General features: G+C 36.4%; 1 protein-coding gene across 1 annotated transcript in view; it reads left to right on the forward strand.

Annotated features, from left to right (window-relative positions):
* The window catches only part of ddb1 (damage-specific DNA binding protein 1), a 126,912-nt gene that overhangs the window by 91,193 nt on the left and 9,764 nt on the right, over window positions 1–25,955 (forward strand). The window contains exons 23-26 of the mRNA XM_030128387.1: window positions 3,512–3,621; window positions 9,177–9,346; window positions 21,470–21,572; window positions 23,653–23,776. Coding sequence (XP_029984247.1) covers window positions 3,512–3,621; window positions 9,177–9,346; window positions 21,470–21,572; window positions 23,653–23,776 — 507 coding nt within the window. The remainder of the gene's footprint in view (window positions 1–3,511; window positions 3,622–9,176; window positions 9,347–21,469; window positions 21,573–23,652; window positions 23,777–25,955) is intronic.

Here is a 25,955-nt window from a genome sequence, read left to right on the forward strand (position 1 = left end):
CTCATCATGGAATCCACGCTGTGATGTTCACCTCAGAGTAATGACTGAAAAGTCAGAGGAATGGAATTTATTGGAGGGTTTTGTGTGTAAGATTTGTGAGGCTTTATGGGGATCTAATTACAGAATTAGAATGCTGTATAATATAATGATGTTTTCACTAGTGTATAGTAGGGATGTGTATTAGCAAGAATCTGGCAATACGATACAAATCACAATACTAGGATTGCGATATGATATATCATGATACTGTTAAAAGGGCAATTTTTTGTTTCTTTTTTTTAAATGATTATTTCCTTGAAGAATTGAATTACACCAGAAATCTGCACAAATACTAAACACATTTTATTTGATCAGAGCAGGATCTAATGCTATATCACAAAATGTTCCTGTGTTTTACAGACATTATAGTTTAAGATCCTGTTCAAATGTTCATATTCTATTAGTTCAGAACTAACCTCATAACATTATTTTTGTGCAATCCCAACGAAGGAACTAATACTATTTAATAAAAGAGTGTTCAATAATAATAAACAAAATATAAACAAAAAAGAAAAACAAAAAAACAAAAATGAACCTCCACAATATCTGCATCTGAATAAATACCTAAAAATATCGATACACTACTTTTTAATATTGACACAGTATTGTGAAATGAAATATCTCGATACATTGCAGACCTGATATTTTCTTACACCCCTAGTGTATAGTCCTCTACAATAAGAACAGTTGTATTTTCGTTACTTTAGGATGAGCCCTTAATGTGTATAAAAGGAAAACGTTACTTCCACAGAATCTGCCATGTTTCTACAGTAACTCAGAATGGACAGAAAGTGTCCAACCTGAAGGCACATTAACTTCCAGATCACTTTGATTGGTGAAATGGTGGTTAGTGATGGTAAACACTAGAGCCACTAAAGGTTGGACATTGAACTTAGCATCAACAAATGCGATGACATTTAAAGCTGCATATGACTTTTTGTCACCAATTTTTCATCAGATCTGTAAAACCCAAGTCATAGCCTCAGTGTCACGATTCCGTAAGTCTCTCTGTGATTACGCACCTGAATCACCTCCCTCATGGTGAACAATTTTGAAGTGTACTCCACCATAAACAATCCATTTCCTTACAAACAGAGCCGGTAGGTCACTCAGGCATTTTCGGAAATTTATCGCGACATGCATTGTGGGAAGACTTTAAACTGTTTCAAAATAAAAGTCCTTTAGCATTTTTAACATTTCAGTGAATAGAAACTATTCATTACTAAACACCAAGCTTTTATTGTCATAGCTGTTATTGTATAAACACTGGCTTCTGTGGCATTTGTAAGTTTCTACAGATGACTTTCACTGAAGTAAGACACTGCAATAACTGAGACTATACAATAACACTTCAGATGAGTGATCGAGACTAATAACGAGCTGAAATTAGTGGAGTTATGTTGTTCATTCATTCATTTTCCAAACCACTTAGGCTACGTTCAGACTGCAGGCAAATGTGGCCCAAATCTGATTTTTTTATGCCCATATGTGACCTGTTTCCGAGCTGTTAAAGACAGTTTGAACAGCATAAATTCAGTAACTTCAAATTGGACCCAGGCCGCTTTCATACGTGGTCCTAAATCCAATTTGTATCTGATATTTTGCAATACGACTTCAGTCTGAATGGCCAGGTCGCATTTATTCGACCTTTATGTCATTGAAATGTGACAAACATCACAATTCTGCATCCAACTGTGTTTACAGAAGTGAACACAGTGTGTGTTTACAGAAGTGAACACAGTGTGTGTTTACAGAAGTGAACACAGTGCGTGCCTACATTGTCACATATTACGTCTGGACCTCTTTTGCGCATGCACGTCACTTCAGGGTCACATTCAGTTCATACTCAAAACTGATAGAAGTCACGTGTAATATGAATGAGCACACCAAAAAATGAATTTCACCAAAAAATCCAAATTGTGCATTAAGACCTGTTGTCTGAATATAATCCTCAAGACGGCAAAGGCAGGGTACACCATGGACTGTTTCCAGTTTATCACAAGGTTGGCGTCATATACAGACAAACGCTCATTCACTCTTACATTCACACCTATCATTTAAATTAACCAGTTATTACCAATTAAATACAGGTTTTTGGAGGGTGGGCGGAAGCTTAGTACTCAGAGCCGACACAGGCACAGGGAGAACACACAAACACACACTGAGGTGATAGTGCTAACCACTACACTGTCTGAATTATATCCTTGATATAATTAATTGGCTTAGATGGCAGCACATTACGTGACAGACACCTGAAGTTTATCCATTTTATTTTTCACTCAGACTGTAATTGAGAACTGACTTTTTTTTTTTAGTTGTTGATGTCAAACCAGCCCCGGGCTATTATCAGAGACTTGGATGGTAATTAACTCCCACTTGTTATTTGTGTAAATGCGGTACATAAGGTTTACAATAAGACAGTCCTCAGTCATTTCTATCTCAAACAAGAGAATAGAATTTTGTAATAAGAAAAGTGAATGGAGGACAGTGAGAGAGACTTCATTACAACCTCCAGAAGAAAATAGTCCTCTAAGATGCAGAAAGCCTCGTACGCTGTGGTCTAATGAGTATTTCTAAACCTGTATTTCTTCATGGCCATTTCATTAATTTGCATAATCACTTCAATTTGATGCAAAGACAGTTTGATGAATGGCTGAAAGACTTTAAAACACTATATTTTCTATGATACAAAAAGGGAATAAAGAAAAAAACAGCAAACAGCAGCAGCAGCGATCGACCAAATTGATGCTTTAAACGTCTTATCAGTGTCACCACACTGAACCTTAAATACTAAAGCCTGCTGTGTCGAGCCTCAACGGCAGTGTTAATACACTACAAGGCGTTCTTTCATTAATATCTGCAGCCAGAGAGAACTGGATTTTTAGTAGAATTAAATCATTTGATACAAATGTGGAGAACAGAATGTCAAGAGGAGAACAATGTCAAGTACGTCAACCACTTGCCACTTTATGACCTTTAAGTGGCAGATTTCTTCAAACTTCTAGCATTTATTCCATTCACTGTTTTTCACTTTATGAGAAGCAGAAACTTACACTGTTTTCTTAAAACATGACTGAACCTTTACCTTTTTACAGATGTGATTCTCACAAATATTAGTTCATAGCAGAGTGGTTTTTTTTTGTAGATAAAACACTCTGCACCAAAAGGGCTTGTATTTTTAGTCTGTATTTTTGCAGTAGGTTTCCTGTTGTTCCTTTGGCTTTTATGAACTGTGTACATTTTCAAGGGCATTTTAAAAATTAAATTGCTTTTGTACTTGAGCTAAAATGCATTGACTGTGTCTGTAATTTAGCACCTGCTTGGAGTCAGCACTTCTTTGCTCATAGATAATGCAGTGTTTACTTGGAGACTAGAACCAGCCCTGTTTTGGTCTCTGTGCTGTTTTGTTTCATGCAACATGTGCCTTGTTTTTATTTTATTTTATTTTATTTTATTTTTTATCTGTGTTCAGATTGCTCGTGACTTCAATCCAAACTGGATGAGCGCTGTGGAAATCCTGGACGATGACAACTTTCTGGGAGCAGAGAATGCCTTCAATTTGTTTGTCTGCCAGAAGGACAGGTGAGGATGCTTTTCTTTTATCCACAAATAAATAAAACAGGTAATGACATTGTTGGCTCATACAGTGGGATTATTTTCAGATGAATATCACTTTCCTCACAATATATTGGGCCTCTGAGCCAAGCTGACAAGAAGTTTCTCCTTCCATATTTGCAGTGTAACTTTATCGCTGTGCTGCATGATATCGAAAAGCTGTAAAAAGTTGATAATGCGTGGCCTGAGGACAGAGACGGAGACTGAGAAGCACAAGACATCTAAGCAGAACCGTATTAGAGTCTAAAAGAGTTAGTTTGGTTTTTTGTACTGCTTTACTGCCCACCTAAAAATCAATATGGCTTCCATTGTGCACTATATTATTGAGAATATTTTCGTGGCTTTACTCGCACAGTGTTTCCTTCAGGGATGTGAAACCTTGAAGTGCTCGTCAAACCAACCAGTTGCCACATCAGCAAAACTAGCAATTCTACAGCCAACCAACTTGTTCTACTAATGTCCGAATCCAGTATTTTACAAGCTTGAGCACAAAGGTTTTTAACAGTACAGAATGCAAACTAAAGTCAGAAAATCAGAGCCCTAGGTCCATCCCACCCCACTCCATCTGTGCACCAAGGTTATAATAGTTTTGGATTTTTCATTTTAGTTTAGGCTTTTTTTTTTTAGTTTGGACTTTTTTTTTCTCTAATTCGGCTTGTTTTAACTCGTTTTTAGAGCAGGTTTGCTAGTTTTTATTAGTTTTCTTTTTTTTTTCTAAAGGCTTAGTTTTAGTGTAGTTTTAGTATTAATTTTAGTTTTGTCGTATCTTTTATCTTCTTCGCCGTCATATTCAAATAAATCCCATACAGTACTCAGCTTTCTCTCAACTTTAGTCTCCATGTTTTGTAAGCACACAATACAGTTTCCGTTAGTTATCGTTGTTTTCTTTTAATTATAGTTTTTATTTATTTCAGTTAATGAAAATGTTTTTTCAATTCTATTTTTCGCCATTTCGTTAGTTTTCATTAACGATAATAACCTTGTTGAGCACCATACAATATTAAAGAACATCAACTATAATACTGAGCACATGAATGGACAAAGAAGTTGGAGAGCAACAATGAGTGAATTCACATTTAGAAATGAGTCCAATATGTTTAAGTTCATTATAAGGTGAATGAAAGAGTTTTATATGAAAACAATCAGGTGCAAATTCTAAAACATCCCACATATGGCAAATAATCTTGGCTAAAGCTAATAAATTATGATGATATGCCGCTAGAAAAGGAAACTATTATATTTAATCAAGATAAAAATGTGCAGTATATAGAGATGTATGTAAGGAAATTACAGAAAAAGTTATTTATATAGCAGATACCTTCTTATATTTCCTGTTTTTTACTCTTAAATGTTTTTACTTGTTTTTCTGCATTTTATTGTCTTTTTTCTTTTTTTGCACTTCGTTTTCTGTATTTTTGCTGCTCTAAACACTGCAATTTCCCCACAGTGGGATCAATAAAATCATATCTTAAAGTACAGTAAAATGTTTTGACAAACATGCCCAAATACAGCTCTTAATGGCAATAAAATGTAAAATCAATAAAACGCAATAAAGTGTAAAGAGCAAATATAAAAGTGGTGCATTTATTATTGCATGCAGGCCATTTTGTTAAAGTACATTTCTGGGAGGTGTTTAAAGCAGCTGTGTTTGCTGATCACGCACTGAGAGGATGAGTTTCACTAAGCCGAGCAGCTGTATCTAAACCTGCAGCATCTGTACCAATCTGGCCGACAGAACAGTGAAAGGTTCCTGATCTGTCAGAGTCTTTAAAATACTCTGGATGCTATGAATCACTTCATGAAATTATAAAGGTTCATGAGAATTACGTGTTTGCATAAAGTTTGTTGGAATCTGTGAGCTGAACTTTAGCTGTGTGTATTTGTAAGATCATGGAGTAAAGGAGGCTTTGAAGAACCGAGGAAAAAGTACTGGAATTTCCATGGAAATTATGTACATTGTGGTTGTTTTTATGCACTTGCAATCTAACCAAGATAGCTGTTAGTTTAGAACTTCATTTAGGTAACGTCAAATCAGACTCCAACACAAACAGCACATAAGCCCACGCAAATCCTCCATATTGCACCTTTGAAAACGTCTTCTACATTTAATGAGCCACAAGGTCAGTGAAGCTAAAACTGAAATATGACAGAACCTCCCAGATGTTAATGTCCCTGCTCAGTTCTGGATAAGTTGCACATATGAAATTAATGGGGAGGTAAAAAGAGAAATATAATGGACCAGGTGGCATTTAGGCAGGAGTTGATGTTTGGTTCCAACTTAGAATAGATTTAAAAAAAAAAAAAAAAAAAAACTGCCAGATGATAATGTCACCAGATAATTTGGTAAAGTTTAGGTCAGATTAATATTTTGTTTTTGTTATATAGTTTCCCTTTAGTGCAGAGGTCTCAGACTCTTTTTTTTTTTTTTTTTCAGGTTCCACATTCAGCCCGATTTGATCTGCAATGGGCCAGACCAGTAAAATAATAACAGAATAACCTATAAATAATGACAACTCCAAATTTTTGTCTTTATTTTAGTTAAAAAAAAACAATTAAATTATGAAAATACTGACTTTTATAAACTATCCAAACATAAAAGCTGTGAATAACCTGAAAAAACTGAAATTTCATAAGAAAAATAAGTGCAATTTTAACAATATTATTCCTCAACTTATCATTTCTACATGTGCATTATGGATCGGATCTACAAAGACACTAAACACTTAGTAACAGGCAGATGATAGTTAAAATTGTGCTTAATTTTCAACAGACATTTCAGGTTGTTCATATTTGTTCAGGTTATCCACATTTTATTGTTTCAGGATAGTTTGTAAATGTAAATATTTACATAATTTAATGTTATTTTTTGCAATAGAACAAAGACAAAAATTTGAAGTTGTCATTATTTATAGACATAATGTAATATTTTTTTCAAATCAAACCGAGAAGAAAATATGGAGTCATTATTTGTTGTAGGTTCTTCTGCTGTTATTATTTGACTGTAGATCATATTAGTCTGTATGTGGAACCTGAACTAAAATGAGTTCCACAGCCTTGACTGTGGAATTTTTACAATTTGCTAATTCATCCCATGGGCCGCATTGGAACCTTTGGCGGGCCGCATTTGGCCCCCGGGCCGCATGTTTGACACTCCTGATTTAGTGCCAGGCAGGTGCAAATAACATAGTTAACAACTACTGGCCAAATTGGCATTTTAAATATACCTTTCATCCTGCAATTTTCAGTAAATCCCTAATCTATGATGACCAAATGCAGTGTTTAAAGCAGGAGTGCATCTAATTTACAATGCTCTGAAAGATGGGCTGTGTTGAATATTTAAAAGTGTGGCTTCACGTTGTGAATAAAAATGACAACAAGGCAAAGTGCAGTGAATCTGAGAAGTTAATTAGCTGTAAGTCTTGAGCTTGTTTTGAAGGTTGATCTGACCTGTGGATGAGGTGTTTATTCGTTGGCAATGACAGAATGAGGGGAGAGCAAGCAAACGTTCGCCTGGACGGATTAGAAGTAAATGAAAACTAAATATACAAAAATGAGTTGCCAAATATACTTTGTCTCCTGTTAATATTCCAAATGCACACATAGGTAGTGTGCGTCTGTCTCACAAATGAAAATGCATGTGTTTGTCACCAGAACTCTGAAAAATACTTTATGCACTCAGGATTCATTTTTATCCATTATTTAACATTTTTAATGTTAAACCATACACTTTTATAGTATGTCACTTCAAAAACTGAGAAATACTACTTGATTTTTAAAGTTAAAAAAATCTAATTTATCTAAATATCATAAATGCACTACTGTTTCTGCCATTTTGAAAGTGAAATAAGGAAATTATAGGAATTAGATTAAATAAGCAGAACCAGAGTCGTTATTTCTAGTAGTACTAAGTCTATATGTGAGAATGTAAAAGCATATATGACTTTTTTACTGTCACTAAAACTGAGCATTTTTTTGTTTTTTAATTGAAACTCAAGCTCGACAGATATTTTATATGCTGCTTGAAGGAAAATGGCTGTTGAAAGTTACTCCGAAGGTTCATTGTCTCAGACTAACATTTGTGAATCTTTTATATTAGCATTAAACTGTAGGAAATAAACTGGCACCCTTCCATTCTTTTACATGGATTTTACATTGACGCATGTTCAGTAGGATCAAAAGTGGTCCCAGAACAGATCCATGGGGAATGCCTCCACTGATGTTCATTGTTGAAGATTTAATATCCTAAATGAAGACAGAAACCACTCAAATCTGGAGTGTCATTGGGAAGCCTCTGCTTTGCCGGCAGTGGAGAAGCAGTGATGATACGAACCTGGTGAAACATGATTTTACTGTAAGTAGGGCTGTTAGAAAATATCAGTGCTCCAATATATTGCGATATTTCATTTCACAATACTGTATCAATATTTAAAAGTACTGTATCGATATTTTTAGGTATTTATTCAAATGCAGATATGGCGGAGGTTCATTTTTGTCTTTTGGTTGTTTTTATTGCTTATATCTTATTATAATTTAACACTGTTTTATTAAATAATGGTTATTTGAAGCATTCGAAAAGCACTTTTTACTGTTTGTGAAGCAGATGTTAGTTCCTTTATTGGGATTGCACAAAAATAATGTTCTGATGTTAGTTCTGAACTAATAGAATATGAACATTTGAACAGGATCATAAACTGTAAGGTCTGTAAAACAGAATTTAAGTTTGAACACAGGAAGATTTTGTGATAGAACATTAGATCCTGTTTTGATCAAATAAAAAATGTGTTTAGTATGTATGCATATTTCTGGTGTAATTCAGTTCTTCCTGGAAAAAATCTGAAAAATATATAAAAATCTTAAAAATATATTTGAATAAATGAATGTAAAATGAATAAATGATCATAAAAATAATAAAAAAAATCTTAAAAATCTTTTAAAAATCTTAAAAAAATAAACAATAAAAAATTGCCTTTTTGACAATATATATCGTGATATATTGTATCGTGATTCTAGTATTATGATTTGTATCGTATTGGCAGATTCTTGCCGATACACAGCCCTAACTGTTAGATGAGTTGATTTGAAGGAAGTGAAGACAGATGTGCTGTGAATGGCCATGTGTTGTATTATTGTCTCCCTAATCCATCAAACTGGACCCACTCAGTGTTGTTGACCTTTATTTTTGTATCACATCTCTTTCTGCTGCTTTCTCCTCTGTTCTTCGGCCTTTTATCATTACCTCCTTATCATTCCCTGACCTTTTCCAACACTTCTGATGTCTCTGCCTCTCTTACTTTCCTTTTAGTTAATCGATCACTGTTGCTTCACCAATTTTTTTATATTTTGCCTTTGACACAGCCTAAACTTTCTTCCTTCTAACTCCTTTATTTGCTCTCTCCTCTTTGTTTTTCGTCCTTTTTTCCTAAACCTCCACATCCCTGACATTTCTTCTCTTAATTTTGGAAGTCCTTTCCCCTCACTGTCCTTGTGTTTTCTCTCTCTCCGATCGTACCTGCTGCTGTCAGTGCGGCGACCACAGATGAGGAGCGGCAGCACCTCCAGGAGGTGGGGGTCTTCCACCTCGGGGAGTTTGTCAATGTCTTCTGCCACGGCTCTTTGGTGCTGCAAAACCTGGGGGAGAGTTCTACGCCCACCCAGGGTTCGGTGCTCTTTGGCACCGTTAACGGCATGATCGGTAGGTGTACACATGCAGATGCACACATACACATAGGGTTAGTCCTGCAGCTGCTGTTATATATGGGAATAGAATAGAATAGAATAGAATAGAATAGAATAGAATAGAATAGAATAGAATAGAATAGAATAGAATAGGACTTTATTGTCACTGTTACTCTGTATAAAACAGGGCTTTCAAACTCATTTTCTTTCAAGGGCCACATTCAGCCCGATTTGATCTCCAGTGGGCCGGACCAGTAAAATAACAGACTAACCTATAAATAAATGACAACTTCAAATTTTTGTCTTTGTTTTAGTGCAAAAAAACCCATTAAATTATGAAAATACTTACTTTTATTAACTATCCAAACAAAAAAGATGTGAATAACCTGAAAAAACTGAAATTTCTTTAAAAAAATCAGTGCAATTTTACCAGAATTATTCCTCAACTTATCATTTCTACATGTGCATTATGGATCGGATCTACAAAGACACTAAACACTGAGGAACAGGCAGAAAATGGTTAAAATTGTGCTTAATTTTCTTTAGACATTTCAGGTTGTTCATATTTGTTCAGGTTATTCACATTTTATTGTTTCAGGATAGTTTGTAAATGTAAATATTTTCATAATTTAATGTTATTTTTTGCACTAAAACAAAGACAAAAATTTGAAGTTGTCATTATTTATAGACATAATGTAATATTATTGTCACATCAAACCTAGAAGAAAATATGGAGTCTTTCTTTTTTGTCGGTTCTTCTGCTGTTAGATCATATTGGTCTGTCTGTGGAACGCGACCTAAAATGAGTTCCACAGCCTTGACTGTGGAATTTTTGCACTTTGCAAATTCATCCCAGGGGCTGCATTGGAACCTTTGGCCCCCGGGCTGCATGTTTGACACCCCTGGTATAAAAGAACGTAGTGACATTTGAAACTCACCAAAATAACACTAACTAGCTGCCACTGCCAACAAATAAAGACTTAAGTGTTACCTCCTACAGTTGTTTTGTTTTGCAACAAGGTCTGAGCTTTGACAGAATGAATAAAAGCCATCAACCAGTCTTTTGTGTGAAACAGGTCATGTGACCCATTTCTAGCACCAACATTTAGTACAAAATACCAAAATTCTAAATACATTGAAGTGAAGGACAACATCTGGAGCAACCAAACTGTGAGGATAGAGAAGAGTATCTGTAACATGAATGTCACGAATCAAACACTTTGCACCATGTGTGACTTTTCAAGGCAAGACTACAGGAAGTGTTGAAACCTTTTCTATTTTTGTCGAAACAGTCTGGCACAAATATATTGAACTCTTTTATTGAACAACTGCTGCAGCTGTCACAGACTCGCATCTCTGCTGGTGTGAATAGTTTAATTTTTTTTTAAGTAGTTGTCACACTTTTTTTGTTATAATTTAGCTTTGCTGCAGATGTTCAAAGATTGTGATTCAATAGGTGAGAGAGCTGTCAATCAAAGTCAAGATAACAGTCAAGGCTAAAGACATTGAGCCCTAAATCCAAAGATAAATAATAATAATAATAATAATAATAATAATAATAATAATAATAATAATGGATTAGATGTATATAGCGGTTTTCTATGAACGCTTACTCAAAGCGCGTACAGAGAATCCATTCTTCATTCGCTCTCACATTCTCCCTCTGGTGGTGTTAAACTACATCTGTATCCACAGCTGGGGCAGGCTGATGGAAGCAGGGCTGCCAATCTGCACCTACGGCCCCTCCCACCACCACTGAACATTCATACACATTCATACACCAGTGTGAGTAGCAGCACTGGAGGCAAGGAGGGTGACGTGTCTCGCCCAAAGACACAACAGCACATGGACAGAGCAGGATTCGAACCGCCAACCCTTCAGTTATTGGACGACCCGCTCTACCATCTGAGCCTAATTATTGTGATACACAATTATATTATGACAATCTGAGTCCTTGCTGTTGCAATATGACATAAAAATTTATCATGATCATTATCAATATATCTTCTAGTCTTAATTCATTTCCTTTATTTGTCAGGGTAATGTCATCAGTTGGTCGTCCGTCCGTCTGTCCAAAAACTTTGGCATGCACTGATAAGTCAGGCCACTGGTGGCAGTAGTGCGCCTGATAAGTCAGGCCGAGGGTTTTCAAGTGCATGCATATTATGTTTTATTATATAATTTTTTTTTTTCTTTCTTTTTGGAGCGTGGACCCTATAAATGTTTCAATCAGACAGTGGCCTTCAGCTTTAAAGGGTCAGTTCACACAAAATCACACATGACACGTATTTTCCTTTTTTCTCTGCCCTAGTGACACTTGCAGATTCATTGTCAAAATTTTTAACCATCAGCCGCTCAGGTTTCTGCTGCCACCTTGCTTAAATGAGGTGAACAGATATTAGGTTTTGGACCTCACAGCACCGGAAATATTAGATTTTAAAGATTTATTTTTAAACTATGTCGTTCTCCCTGCAGAAAACCCACCAACCTGAATGTGAGAGGGTTTTGTTTTCCATTTTTAGACTTTTGGACACTGACCAAAATGTCCAGTTCAAGCAGAACATTATGAAAAACATGTTTACAAAAGTGTGGGGAAGTGCATTCATGAGTATTAAGTTTTAATTAATAGAATATGTAGAGTGTAATTTTTTTAGGTTACTCACTAATAACTAGTTAACCATTAACTGTCAGTTGGAGTGTACTTCACTGCTTTCCATTCATAGTTTTTCCAATAATCAGCCTAGATCTTAGACTAATTAGAGAGCGAGTAAAATTCTGTCAAAGCCAATTTTTCAGAGCTAATGTTTCTCTTCTTAGAAAGAACGAACAAAGGGAGAGAAATTATCATTTTACAAGTCATTACTCAGATATAAACAAATAACTTTGAGGCTGACTGTCATGATGGTAGTGACGAAGAACAGGACACAGCGGTAATTTACTTCATGTGGTCCCACAGTAGCAACAACGCATGGCACATAATGTCACCTCAACACCCTCTGCAAGTCTTTAAAAGAGTCTCCAAGGAAATTCTATGACAGGAAACGAGACGCAGCACTGTACTGTACTTTCCAATGAAAGCTCTGCAGGAGTCAGAAAACCCAAATGAGCTGCAGTGTGCTGTAAAGAAAAATAGTCCATTGGTCTAGTCTTCTGAGCTCAGCGAGGTTCTGCATATATGAGATGTTTGTATGAATTAGTTGTTCCTGGGAAGAAGGAAGCCGCAGTGATTTCTGCATGATTACTCCTAGAACTAAGCAACAAGAAGACAAACTCCAATAATAAACATGTTTTTCTCTGTTACTGGACTGTAACACTGAGATAAAAATAATTGCACAGATTCTGGTGGATGGCCTTTTTGAGTCGGAAAACAAATGCCATTGAATAGCAAATTATTGTGTGCCATATAAAGTTGGACTGAAAATGAATATGATGAAAACTGCTTATAATGGGCATAGTTATAATTATGGATCAAAGAGCCTCAGACACATTCACTTCTATACAAATGTTTAAGTTATTTGGTTAAAGAAACAGACCGATCAGAATTGAGAAATGGCTATAGTTCAATAAATCATCAGAATTTAGTGCAGGGGTGTCAAACTCATTTAGTTCAGGGGCCACATTCAGCTCAGTTTGATCTCAAGTGGGCCAGACCAGTGACACAACACAATAACTAATAAATAATGTCAACTCTGAACTTTTCTCTGTTTTAAAGTGAAAAAAGAAAAAAGTAATGAAAATGTTTATTTACAACCTATTCTTTCACAAAAAATGTGAATTACCTGAAAAACCTGAGTTTTATTGAGAAAAACATGTGCAATTTTAACAATATTATGCCTCAACTTATCATTTACACATGTACATCACAACGAATCTACAAATACTCAAAATACCGCAGGCCAGAATAGAACCTTTGGCAGGCCAGTTTTGGCCCATAGGCCGTATGTTTGACACACCTGATTTAGTGTCATGGGTGATCCTATGTCAGCCAGAGAGGAAACGATTAATTAACACACACACATAAAAATGAATTTAACATAACATTAGTGGAATCTCTACAGTACTGCATCTTTTATCCAGTGTGCATACACGTCTGAGGGCAAAACATATGGTTACAGTTTATGTTTCATTATTTCACAAAGCAACTAGAAGTCAAACTGTAATATGTTTTGGTTTGTTATTGGGCTGGAACATTGGGATAAAAATTACAACAGCCTCTGCTGGATGCTCTTCATGACTTAATAAAATGGTGTAGAATATGAAATTACTTAGAAGATGGAATGAAAAATGAATACAGGGCAAACAGGTTGCAGACATCACATCCACTTCAACTCATCAAAAAGCCTTGGACAGAATCGTTTTAACACAGTGTAAATGATTGACTTTAACAGACAGAGCACAGTGTTTCATAGGCTCTGGGCAAACGTGGCACAAATCTAATTTATTCACTCAAATGCTGCTCTGATCTGTTTTTTTTCCTTAACGTGTGAACATTGGAAATAACATGAAATCTGGTCTTTTTCAGTAGTGATCTATTTATACAGCTCTATAACGCGAATCAAAGTCTTGCCTCAAAGTGCTTTACAGTCGGTTCAGGGTATGACATCATCTGGGCTCAGACTCTTGGTACGAGTCAGAACAGCCCCCCACCCCCTCACCCCAAAGAAAACTTTTTCTTATGTAAATTGTTAAAAAAAAAAAAAACCTTGAAGAGTCACAGAGGAGGGATAGGACAGACACAGCAGTAGGTGTTGGATGTACAGACATTTGGAAAAGCAAAGAGCACAGAGGATTTATAAATATCATGTTTGATTCAATGTCCGGACCCCTCCCGTATGTGGTTCTGAATCAGATACAGATCTGGTCGGTCTCAGTCAGCAGATTCATTCATGTGACTTTTATATCCTTTTAAATGGAGACGCTTCACAGTCCTGCACTAGAGAGCAGCACTCACATACTCTAAAGCACTTCAGATGTAACTTGTACATGAATGCAGCAGTAAAATGAAACTAGAACATCATCTATAATAATAAAACACTGACTGGGACCTTTTTACTGCACAATGAATAGTAGTAATACTCAGATATTTTAGCTTAAATGTATGGTTTTTTTAAGTACTTGTAATGGAGCATTTTCACTGTACATTAGGCCTTTACTGGAGGAAATGATCTGAACTAGAGCTGCAGCTATCAATTATTTTTGTAATGCATTGATTCTTTTCTTTGATCTGATACAATTGAAGAATTATTTGAACAGGTGAAAAAAATAGTAAAAATGTGAAACAGACATGTCTGAAAATGACAAACAACTTGTCCTTTTTTCCAGAACCAGCTGAAAAAACAACCACAAAAAGTATGAAAGTAAAAGGATATATATTAGAATATCTATATAGAAATAACAACAACAACAATAGTATAAAACTATGTATAAAAATGTCTCTAGATATGAACAACAAACCAGTCAAATGACATCTACAAACAATATGTGCACTGCAGTCTTCAATACATTTGGATCCAACAACTTCAGATGGAACTAACATACAACTGAAAAAAATATAAAGAAATATTTTTAATGTTTGTGGTAAAGCCTAAAAGATTAAAGGAATAAGTGATGGTTCCAATGTAGAAAAGTGAACATATAAACATGTTCTGCCTTTTTGTCCTCATCTCTTCTGAGCTACACTCCATATAGTTTGTGTTGATCCTGGCATCATGTGTGTCACAATAAGCGTCCGTGTGAAACACAACAGTGGAACTGATGTTAAGCAGCAAAATTAAGAAAATGAAGCTTCAATTCAGGAAAATTATAATCGAATTTTTTTTTTTTTTTTATCAATTCGAGTTGATTAATCAATTAATTGTTTCTGCTGTAGTCTGAACATTTTGTGCTTTGCGGTTCAGTTTAAGATTGTGACTCATTTACACTGGAACAGCCAAAGAAAACATCAGATCTGAGCAAAAAAGACAGACAGTGTGAACATAAACTGAAAACCACTGCCAATAGCATATGGAAAATAAGAAATGCCAACAAAACATCAGAATTTATTCTTTTTACAATTATTTTAGCTCCCTGTGTCGACCAGAGGCAAAAAGGTTTATTGTCGAACTGAGCATTATCCAAAGTTTTGTTATGAGATGATTTTTCAGTTCTTCTTAACCGTGCACATGTACACGGTAAGATAAACAATAACTTTACTGGAGTAATGAATGAAGTTGTATGTACACTGCATGATGGAGAAGAAATACTGTTACGATTTATTGATAACAAAAATACAACCAGATATAGAGTGAAATTGTTACACTTGACTGAAGTGAAATGATGTGAGAAGAGGGGATTCATCCACATTTAACCACATACTGTCAAAATGTTTCAGCTTCAACACAAATGCACCAGCCTGACTGACGTGTGGATGTTTAACTTTTATTAGTGATAAAATGTTTGATGTAGAGACTCTTGGTGTCAGGATAGTTAGTAATAGTGTTCCCATTCTTCCTGCTGATCCCTCATCCTACTGCCTGAATCTACTTTTGCCTCCTTAAAGGCTCAGTTTTCGGCCCCAAAGCCTAGAAAAACTTCCCTCTGGGTTCTTTTCCCTGTGGGAAGTCCATCCCAGACAGAAACGACAAGGAAGTAGGAAGCAACGCATTAAACCAGGGGTGTCAAACTCATTTTAGTTTAGTTCCATATTCAGCTCAACATGATCTCAAGTGGGCCAGACCAGTAAGATAACAGTGAAAAAAGTAAAATTACATTATGATCAGGTTTACATTTACAAAGTTTCCTTAAAAATCTGAATAGCATGAACAACTTGAATTGTCTTAAGAAAAACAAGTGCAATTTTAACAGTATTCTGCCTCGGTTTATCAGTTTATCATTTACACATGTGCATTACAATCGCACAAAACATTTATGCCGCATTTCCACTACGTGGAACCGGCTCGACTTGGCTCGGCTCAGCTCGACTCAGTGTTCCTGGAGACTGTTTCCATTACAAGATACTACTGACTTTACAGTACCTGGACGTCATAGCGATGTGGCGCGTTATTTCCATGTCGTCTGCTCAGAGAGTTGCTGATAAACTCACTTGTTACGTGTTGTCTCGTCTGAATCTTTACGTCAGCCACCAAAGACTGAATCTCCTCGACCGACCATGGTGTAGTTTTGCAGGCTGTTATCATGTGGATTAACCTACTGCTATATTTACTGTCAACTTCCGCATCTGTTTTTTGTAAAACGGCGGGTCACAGAGAGAACTCTCTGACCAGTCAGTGGTCTGCAGTGTTTTAGTATCTGGTCCTCAGTCCTGGAACCTCGGCGGAGGTGATACCAAAAAAGTAGTACCGGGTACCACATTCCAGGTCCTTTTTCATAATGGAAACGCAAAAAGGTCAAGTCGAGCTGATACCACGCAGTGGAAACGGGGCATTAGTAACAGGCAGAATATTGGTGAAATTGCATTTACTTTTCTTATGACATTTCCATTTGTTCATATTTGTTCAGGTTATTCACATTTTATAAACATTTTTGTTAATTTTACTTTATTACACCAAAAAAAAGGGAGAAAATTTGGGGTTGTCATTATTTATAGGTTATTATGATAATATTTTACTGGTCTAACCCACTTGAAATCTAATTGGACTCTATGTGTCTGTATGTGGAACCTGAATTAAAAGGATTTTGACATCATTGATTGTTCATATCTTCAGTGTAATTTTTGCATTTCACAAATTCATCCCGCGGGCCGGATTGGACCCTTTGGCGGGCCGGATTTTGCCCCCGGGATGCATGTTTGACACCTGTGCATTAAACCATAACTTTTTTCTTGCAAATATGATTTTGGTTAAACTACTTTGTATGTCGTATTTGTGTAGTTAAGTAGTGAAACTGCCAATTAGACTTCTACGACAGGAATATTTTTATTATTCAATTTACCATTGATTGAATCCCCTTTCCTACAATGAATGAGTTTTACAATAGTTAAGTATTTAAATTGTTTTGTCATGTTGTAATGTCTTGTCACATGTACATGGTCAGTTTGATCCTCTCATACAGACTCCCCATAATAGTGGACTTGTGAAGGTCAGTGTCGCCACAATAATCTGAAGCAGGAAAAAGATGATTAATTAATCTGCCAGTATCATCCTTTGCTAAAATACTATGACTCTGAAACCACATTATCCAAACAGGATAATTGTAGTACACAACAAGTAAAGCCTTATGTGAACAAAGCTAGTTTAACACTGGTAAATTTTACAAAATGTGCATGTTTCCCTCGGCTCATTCACGTAGAATAAGTCTAGTATGTTTTTCCTTGGATTTACTGACATCATCCCCCAGATCGAAAATTACGGCTCACCATTAATGGGCTAGTACTGACAAAGTTCATCATGTATATGGACAAAAGTATTAGGCCCATGTCACCAACGGTCGCTAACGGTCTGCTGACTCAATAACTGCAGAGCTCCAAACCTCCTCTGACATTAACATCAGCACAAAAGTGTTTTCCATGGCCAAGCAGCTGCATACAGGCCTCCATCAGCCAGCACAAAGCCAAGCATTGGATGGGCTGGTGTAACGCAGCCACCACCAGACTCTGAAGCAGTGGAAATGGGTTCTGTGGAGTGATGAATCACACTTCACTCAATGTGGCAGTCTGATGGACAGGCCTGGGTTCAGAGGATGCCTGGTGGACATTACCTGGCAGCTGAAAATGTTTTGTGGAGGAGGGACAGTGCAGTGGGTTTTTTAAATTCTGGAACTGGCCCCTTAGTTCCAGTGAACGGGTATCTCAAGACTTCAGCTTTACCAGCACATTATAAACGATTCTATGCTGCCAACTTTGTGGGAACAGTTTGGGGAAGGCAAAGCAGGGACCACAAAGGCATGGTTGGCGGAGTTTGACGTGGAAGGACTTGAAGGGCCGACACAGGGCGTTGACCTCAGCTCCATCCTACACCTTTATGAACCAGAACGGAGACTTGTCCAACATCAGTGTTTTATCTCACAATTGAAAGGACAAAGGTTTCTACAATAAACTCCTTTTAGAAAGCCTTCCCAGACGAGTGGGAGTGTTGGGGGACCAACTCCATATTAACCCGTGTGCCCTCCTCAAATTGACTACCCTTTGAACACCTTCATGGCAAAAGTGTAGGTTGATTGACGTATTCAAGAATTTCATGCATCAGCCTACAATAGAGAAATGGTTGAATCTGGTGGAATACAGTAAAAATATCAAATATCTCTACTTTTCTTCAAAATGAAATGTTGACATTAGAGCACAGGTGTCAAACATGCGGCCCGGGGGCCAAATCTGGCCTGCCAAAGGGTCCAGTCTGGCCCTTAGGATGAATTTATGAAATGCCAAAATAGATATTAAGAAATTAACAATCCTTTTAGTTCAGGTTCCACATGCAGACCAATTCAATCTCCAGTGGGTCAGACCAGTAAAATTCTATCATACTAATCTATAAATACTCACAACTCCACATTTTTCTTTTTGTAAATGTAAATATTTTCATGTATTTACAGTAAAACAAAGTATAATTTCACAAAAAATGTGAATAATCTGAACAAATGTGAAGAACCTGAAATGTCTTAAGAAAAATAAGTGCAATTTTAACAACATTCTGCCTGATACTAAATGTTGTGTGTTTGTAGATCCACTGTGATCTGTACGTTTTAATGTACATGTGGAAATGATAACCTGAGGCAGAATATTGTTAAAATTACACTTATTCTTTCAGTTTGTTCATGTGATTCACATTGTTTGAAAGGACAGTTTGTAGATGTAAACATTTTCATTGTTTAATTTTACTTTTTTCACTGTAAAATATAGAGAGGTTTGGAGTTGACATTATTAATATATTATTATGTTATTATTTTACTGGTTCGGCCCACTTCAGATCAAATGTAGCTCAATGTGGAACTGAACTAAAATGAGTTTGACAGCCCTGCATTAGAGGATACATGGTTATATACTATAATAGCAATGAGATTAAAAAAAAAAAAAATTGTTTGTAGTGGTCAGTGAGGCATTTTTGGCCCCAAAGGTGTCCAACGGGAGTAACTGACACTACACAAAAATACTAATGCAATCAAATCAGTTTCATTGGTAATCTTTGACATATGCAAGCCTCTAATCACAACCAGTGTCCCATCCCCCTGCTATTTATTATATGGAAAATATGTCATTTTTGTGTGCTTTTTTATATATATATAAATTAAACTGGCTTTTAAACATGTTAAAATCCTGAAAATTGTTTAGTAGTTTTGAGCAGAGCTGAAGTTGTTTGAGATTTATAATAAAGAAAAAAAAAATGGATGTATGTTGGTTTTATAGCAGTTTTTTATGCATGCACATTTTTTCCACAAAGGTGTTCAGAGGGTGCAAAATGCATTAACAGAGTATAAAAGACATGTAAGAGTAAAAGACACTGGATTTCAAAAATGTAACTAAAAAGAAAAGTTATTGCCAAAGTGCTACAACCTGCAATACAGTCAAAATAATCACCAAAAAAAAAAAAAAAGTTGAGAAAAATGTTTAAAAATGCCCAAGGAGGATATGAGGGTTAATCCCTGTGGATGTAGAATATCACATCATCAAAGGTCGTACAGGTCCTTTTATCTATGCATGTAACTGTCGATTCTGTTGAAAGGTAGAAACATGTCCTTTACTACAGCTGCCGTGCATGTCATCCATCTCACCATCGTTGGAGAATTTGCTTTTCTAAAAGATTTTAGTTTTGCTCTTTCAGTGAAGGGGTGTCTGCTGTGTCATGACATGGGCTTCATGATTTTAAGGTTAAAGATTATTAACCAAACTCCTTCAACCACTTCTGCAGCCTCCATTATTCTCAACCAGGAAAAAGGCAAGAGAAATGCAAAAAAAGGTTGCAAATCACTCCTAATCCCGCACATGTTAATTTGCATGGAACTAATATTATCGTAGGATCTGTGTTCGCTGAAATAGGGGAGGTAATTTCCACTGGAAGTCTTACTTTACAAATTGACAGGTTCACACAGGATTAAGATCGCAACGACCTCTGCAAATTACAGTTTATAAGAGGTCCACAAGTAATACTAGTCCCGAGCAAATAGGGATCAAGTCAAAGCGATAAATCACTCAGCGTGGAAGTGAACATGAAATTAACCGTAAAAATCTAGGTGGGAGTGATTTTTATCTTTGGTGCCATTATTTTTCTTGTTTTCCCCTTTAGATGTCAAGCCTTATCTAATAATAACCATCAGCCGCTATCAGCACCAACTGCCTATACTGATGTAATCCTATCAGCGCTGATTAATCGTTCTATCTTTACTCTGAACTACTTTTTCTAAGGAGCTTTAATCCCAGTTCTCTGTAGGGTAGATTTGCTCTTCCAGTGTGAAGTAGTTGGAAGTTTGCTTTAAAAGTTGTTTCCCCAGCTGTGTGAGGAAGGATATGATGATGGTGTACAGTTGTTTCCATTTATATTAAAATCTATCTTGTGCATATCTTGATAGAGATGTGTAGTAAATATTTAAACAGCTGCATACAGAATATTAGTCTGTTACTTGTTAGTTCAGTAAAAATGGAGGAAGAAGGACCCAGTCAGTGATTGAGTGATTTTTCAGTTTCCTACACTTTTCCAGTTTTATGACCTAAAAAACAAACTCCTCTTTACAGTTCAAAGTATCTGTCCGTTCACCAGGCTGCATATTTTTGTGCAGCAGATTGTTTATCTTAAGAATTAGAAAAATGCACTTCCTCACTTCCACAGACAGAGTTTAATCTGAAGTGAAAATCCCTCAAAGCCCAGTGACTTTGAGATTTAACGGGAAATAACTCTCAAAATATTTTGGAGAGCTCTTGAATTATAGAAATATTGAAATCATGCTACTTTTCTCCCAGCATAGTCCTCGTATACAAGCATGAAAGTTGCATCAAGACGAAAGCAGCAGCGCTAATGATCTGTTAACTTATTTATTATGAGATGTTTTGGAGTTATATTATGCATCCACTCCTAAAACCTCTTTCTGCTTTCTTCGTGGTGAGACGCTAAAAGTAGCTGCTGCTGCTGCTTCTGCCAGGTTTAAATGTTCTGATTCATTAAAAAAACAGTAGTGAGTGTGTTTTTAATGACGTGTGTGTGTGTTTGTGCGTCAGGTCTGGTGACGTCGCTGTCTGAGGGCTGGTACAGCCTCCTCCTGGACCTGCAGAACCGCCTCAACAAGGTTATTAAGAGTGTGGGCAAGATTGAGCACAGCTTATATCCTTTTTAATGGTAAGAGTATGTACATTCACATTCGCAGTAGACAGAAGATCTACAGACCAAAGTGACGGAGCATTAGGAGTTCATTAGATTATCAAAGAAAATGTGTCTTGTCACTGTCACACATTAGTTGTCAGTTGTTCCCACGATGAATGTTAAGCCAGTATTTCTCCTGAAGAGGTTCTTTGTACTATTAATATTCCAAACTCTCACCAGCAGGTGGAAGTCATGAATCAGAACACACTCAAAGCTTCTTAAAAAACCACCAACAAATCATCATTAACCTCCTCAGACCCAGGAAATGTCAGCAAAGTACAAGCTTTTTTTGTTTTGATTAAATCAGTGCCTATATTGGAAACATCATGATGCAACAGTTTTTTCAGATGCCGTTTTTAAATTTTTTATGGAATGTCCTTTGAGATGGACAGTTTTCTTTTCTTTTTTTTTTTTGTATAAAGTTGTGAAACTCTTGTCCACAAACGTGGACAGAAAACCCATAGCTTGGTCTGAGGAGGTTAAATATCCGCAGACTGTATCAGTCACTGAATAAAGTATAAAGCTCATTGTTTGCGCACATCTGTATTATGCCAGGTTTTCCTCTAAAAACTAAAATTCAGACACTTATTTTGACACTTGCTCAAAATAACACTCTTATAATCTTCTCATGCTGCATCAGCTGATAGTTTACATTATAGCTCTGTTAGCTTAGCTCTGGTTTTAGACAGAAAACAGTCACACTAAAACCGCACATTACCTCCGTTTACTATTCAGTTTGTGCTGTCAGGAGCTGCATTAAAGGTCTGTTTGGAATCGAACAATCAAGATCAGAACTGCCACAGTTTAGGCTGAACTGTGGATAAACAAACGACAACTTAGCAAAGATAATACTATCCCATAATAACTTTTTAAGCTGTTTCAGTATCCTGAGGTGACAACAATAATGAAACAAACTTCTAGTCTTTTATCAGTCATTTTCTTTGACTCCAAAAGTTGTTCCATATCAGTTTTCATGCCATCTGGTCACTTTCAGACACGTTTGCCAAAGTGGTGTTAGTTTTCCTCACCACGGAAGACTCTAGTGGTCAAATAAATCCTGCCAGCATTAATATATTCAGTTCAAATAGAATCCAGTACATTGACATTGTTGGCAGAACTTCAGAGCTCCAATCCTAATTTTTTAATATTTGAAAGTAGAAATACTACATATCAACACCTTAAGTCTAAAGACTGATTTTTCTTCCTGAGTGAGAGCTGAATCTGTGGTTTAAAATGAGGATTTATGATCAGAACGTGACAATTATTTCAGGTATCTATGCATTGGACATTTAAAACAGTTATAACATAAACAAAATCACTGTGTAAGCATAGCACAATATCAACAATTGAACCCTAAAGATGAAATGAATGATTATTGTATTATTTATTGCAATATAGAATTCTATTATGCCATGTGTTGTAGTTGTTTCATAGCCTGGCTCCTGTTGGCACTAACACACCTGAATACTTTTGTCCAAATTATGTATGATTTGTGTTGCATTCAAAGGCACAGACAAGCATTTCAATGACTTTCTATTTTTCTCAAAAAATAAACTAGGAATAATCACACAATTATTTTGCAAACTGCCTGTCCTTATTAGGGTCCCTATGCTCATATATAGTAGTTTTTATTGTGTACAGTGACACGACCACAGCTGAATATGTTTGTCTAAAGCAGACTAACGCAGTCTGTGTGTAGACGTGACATCCATAATGATGGACTGAGGCTGTTGTTTGGCTGAAATATTTACAAAAACCGGCAAAACTGTGACTGCACTTAAAGCCCAGAAGTCATTTCATATTACACCTTTTCTATCTTGTGACTCCAAACTATGCTGATCTTTAGATTTTGCTCCCAGATGTTGCTTAGTTTGCCTTCTGCAGAAGTCGACCCAGTGTTCAGCTGCGGACCGACTCCCCGTCATACTAAATAAGAGTGGACTTGCCTGAGGTAAATTATGCGCTGTATACTGCACCTAAAGTGTGATCCTCAGGCCGAGTAGCAGCAGCGTTGCATTGATTTTCCTTGACTCCGCTGCACTTGGAGGTCTTTCCACACGGAACGGAAGACGGAGCAGGCCACGGGATTCATCGACGGGGATCTCATTGAAAGTTTTCTGGACCTGGGCCGGGCCAAGATGCAGGAGGTGGTCAGCACTCTACAGGTACCAGCTCACAAAACCACACTTACATGGGGGGAAATGTGTATCAGCAATTATTGCCGCGTTTCCACTATGTGGTATCGATTCAACTCTGTCTTTTTTGTGTTTCCATCACGTAAAAGAACCTGGAATCTGGTACCCAGTACTATTTTTTTAGTACTTGCTCGGCCGAGGTTCCAAATTGGGTGAAGAGATACTAAAATGTGATGTGTAAACTCTGCAGACCACTGACTGGTCAGAGAGTTTCTACGTCATCAATGCGCGACACGCCATTTAAAAAAAAAAAAAAAAAAAAAAAAACAGATTTGGAAGTTTACAGTAAATATACCGGTGGGCTAACCCATGATGTCAGCCCCCTCGGTCGAGGAGGTTCAGACATTTCTGTCCTTGGTGGTCAATAAAAAGATTCAGCGTGAGCTTGACGGGGCAACACGCAACGAGCGAGTTTATCAGCAACTCTCTGAGGAGGCATCACAGAAGTTACATGCAGCGTCGCTATGACGTCTGCGTACTCTAAAGTTGGTAGTATCTTGTAACGCACAGGTGTCAAACATGCGGCCTGGGGGCCAAAACCGGCCCGCCAAAGGTTTCAATCCGGCCCGCAGGATGTATTTGCAAAGTGCAAGTTAGGGCCTCAAACTCAAAAATAATGTCATAATAACCTATAAGTAATGACAATACCAATTTTTTCTCTTTGATTTAGTGCAAAAAACATTAAATTATGGAAATGTTTAAATTAACAAACTATCCTTTAACGATAAAATGTGAATAACCTGAACGAATATGAACAACCTGAAATGTCTAAAGAAAATTAAGTGCAGTTTTAACAATTTTCTGCCTGTTACTAAATGTTTGGTGCCTTTGTAGATCTGATCCATAATGCACATGTATATATGATAAGTCGAGGCATAATATTGATAAAACTGAACTTATATTTCTGTACAAATTTCATTTTTTTCAGGTTATTCACATCCTTTTTGTTTGGATAGTTTGGAAACATAAATACTGGCATCGTTTAATGTGATTTTTTTGCACTAAAACAACTTGGAGTTGTCATTATTTATTGGTCATCATGCTATTATTTTACTGGTCTGGCCCACTTAAGATTAAATTGGGCTGAATGTGGCCCCCAGAAGAAAATGAGTTTGACACCCCTGCTGTAACGGAAACAGTATCCAGGAATAGTATCTGGTACTTGAGTCGAGTCGAGCCGGTACCACATAGTGGAAATGCGGCATAAGGTTCATGTTAGAGGACATTTTGAGTTATTTTTCAGCATTATGAACACACTCTAAGGGGTATTAAAGGCATTTATTCTTCCATCATATTACCAGCAGAGCCTGTAATAACACTTTATGGCCTTGAAACAGTGACTGGTTAAGTTAATAGAGGTCGACTAATAGTGGGTTTTTAAATGCCTATATAGTGATGATAGTTTTGTGTAGAAAAGAGCTGATAGCTGACTATTATGAAGCCCATTCCTCCCTTTCAGTATTTTGACACTGAAAAGGTATCATGCACATCTGTAATGAGCTCTACTAGAAACCAAAAAACTGAACATAACATGTATGTGAAAGTAATGAACATGAAAATGTACAAATCAGTATCACAGAACATCAGATTCAATGTTATTAATGGTAAATGTGGAACTAACAGCAAACTAATTGCAAAAAAAGTTATAAATGAGTGATTTTTAATCTTGTTTTAGAGCTTTTACTGTCCCTCAAATCCTCGCATTATCCGTTGAGCGCTAAAAGTATCAGCTTCTGCCGATATTGATCGTCTGTTAAACGTCTGTGCCAGTGATTTGGTCAAAATAATGAATCCCTCCATCTCTACTGAGTAATAAGGGTTAGATCCAGTATCTTTAAAAGCATAGTTTTTTGTTTTTTTTTTTCTCCTTAAAAGCATAGTTAACTTTCATTTAGTGTTTAGAACTGGATTTGTGAACCTTAATTAAGGCGGGACTTAAAAATCTAAATGTATCATATGATCTAACTTTCACAGAAATTGTATTGATCATATCATACAAACAAGTAACAGCTCTGTCAAAACTGTCCTTCTCGGCTAACATTTGTTTTAAATATCCTGTTTTTCTGTGTCATTTCTGTATTTTACAGAGAGCATTACACTAACATATGGGTTTGTAACATTAATAGGCTTCTGAGTTAATTTTAAGTCT

Source organism: Sphaeramia orbicularis, chromosome 3 (genome assembly GCF_902148855.1).
Source record: "Sphaeramia orbicularis chromosome 3, fSphaOr1.1, whole genome shotgun sequence".
Classification (NCBI taxonomy): Eukaryota; Metazoa; Chordata; class Actinopteri; order Kurtiformes; family Apogonidae; genus Sphaeramia; species Sphaeramia orbicularis.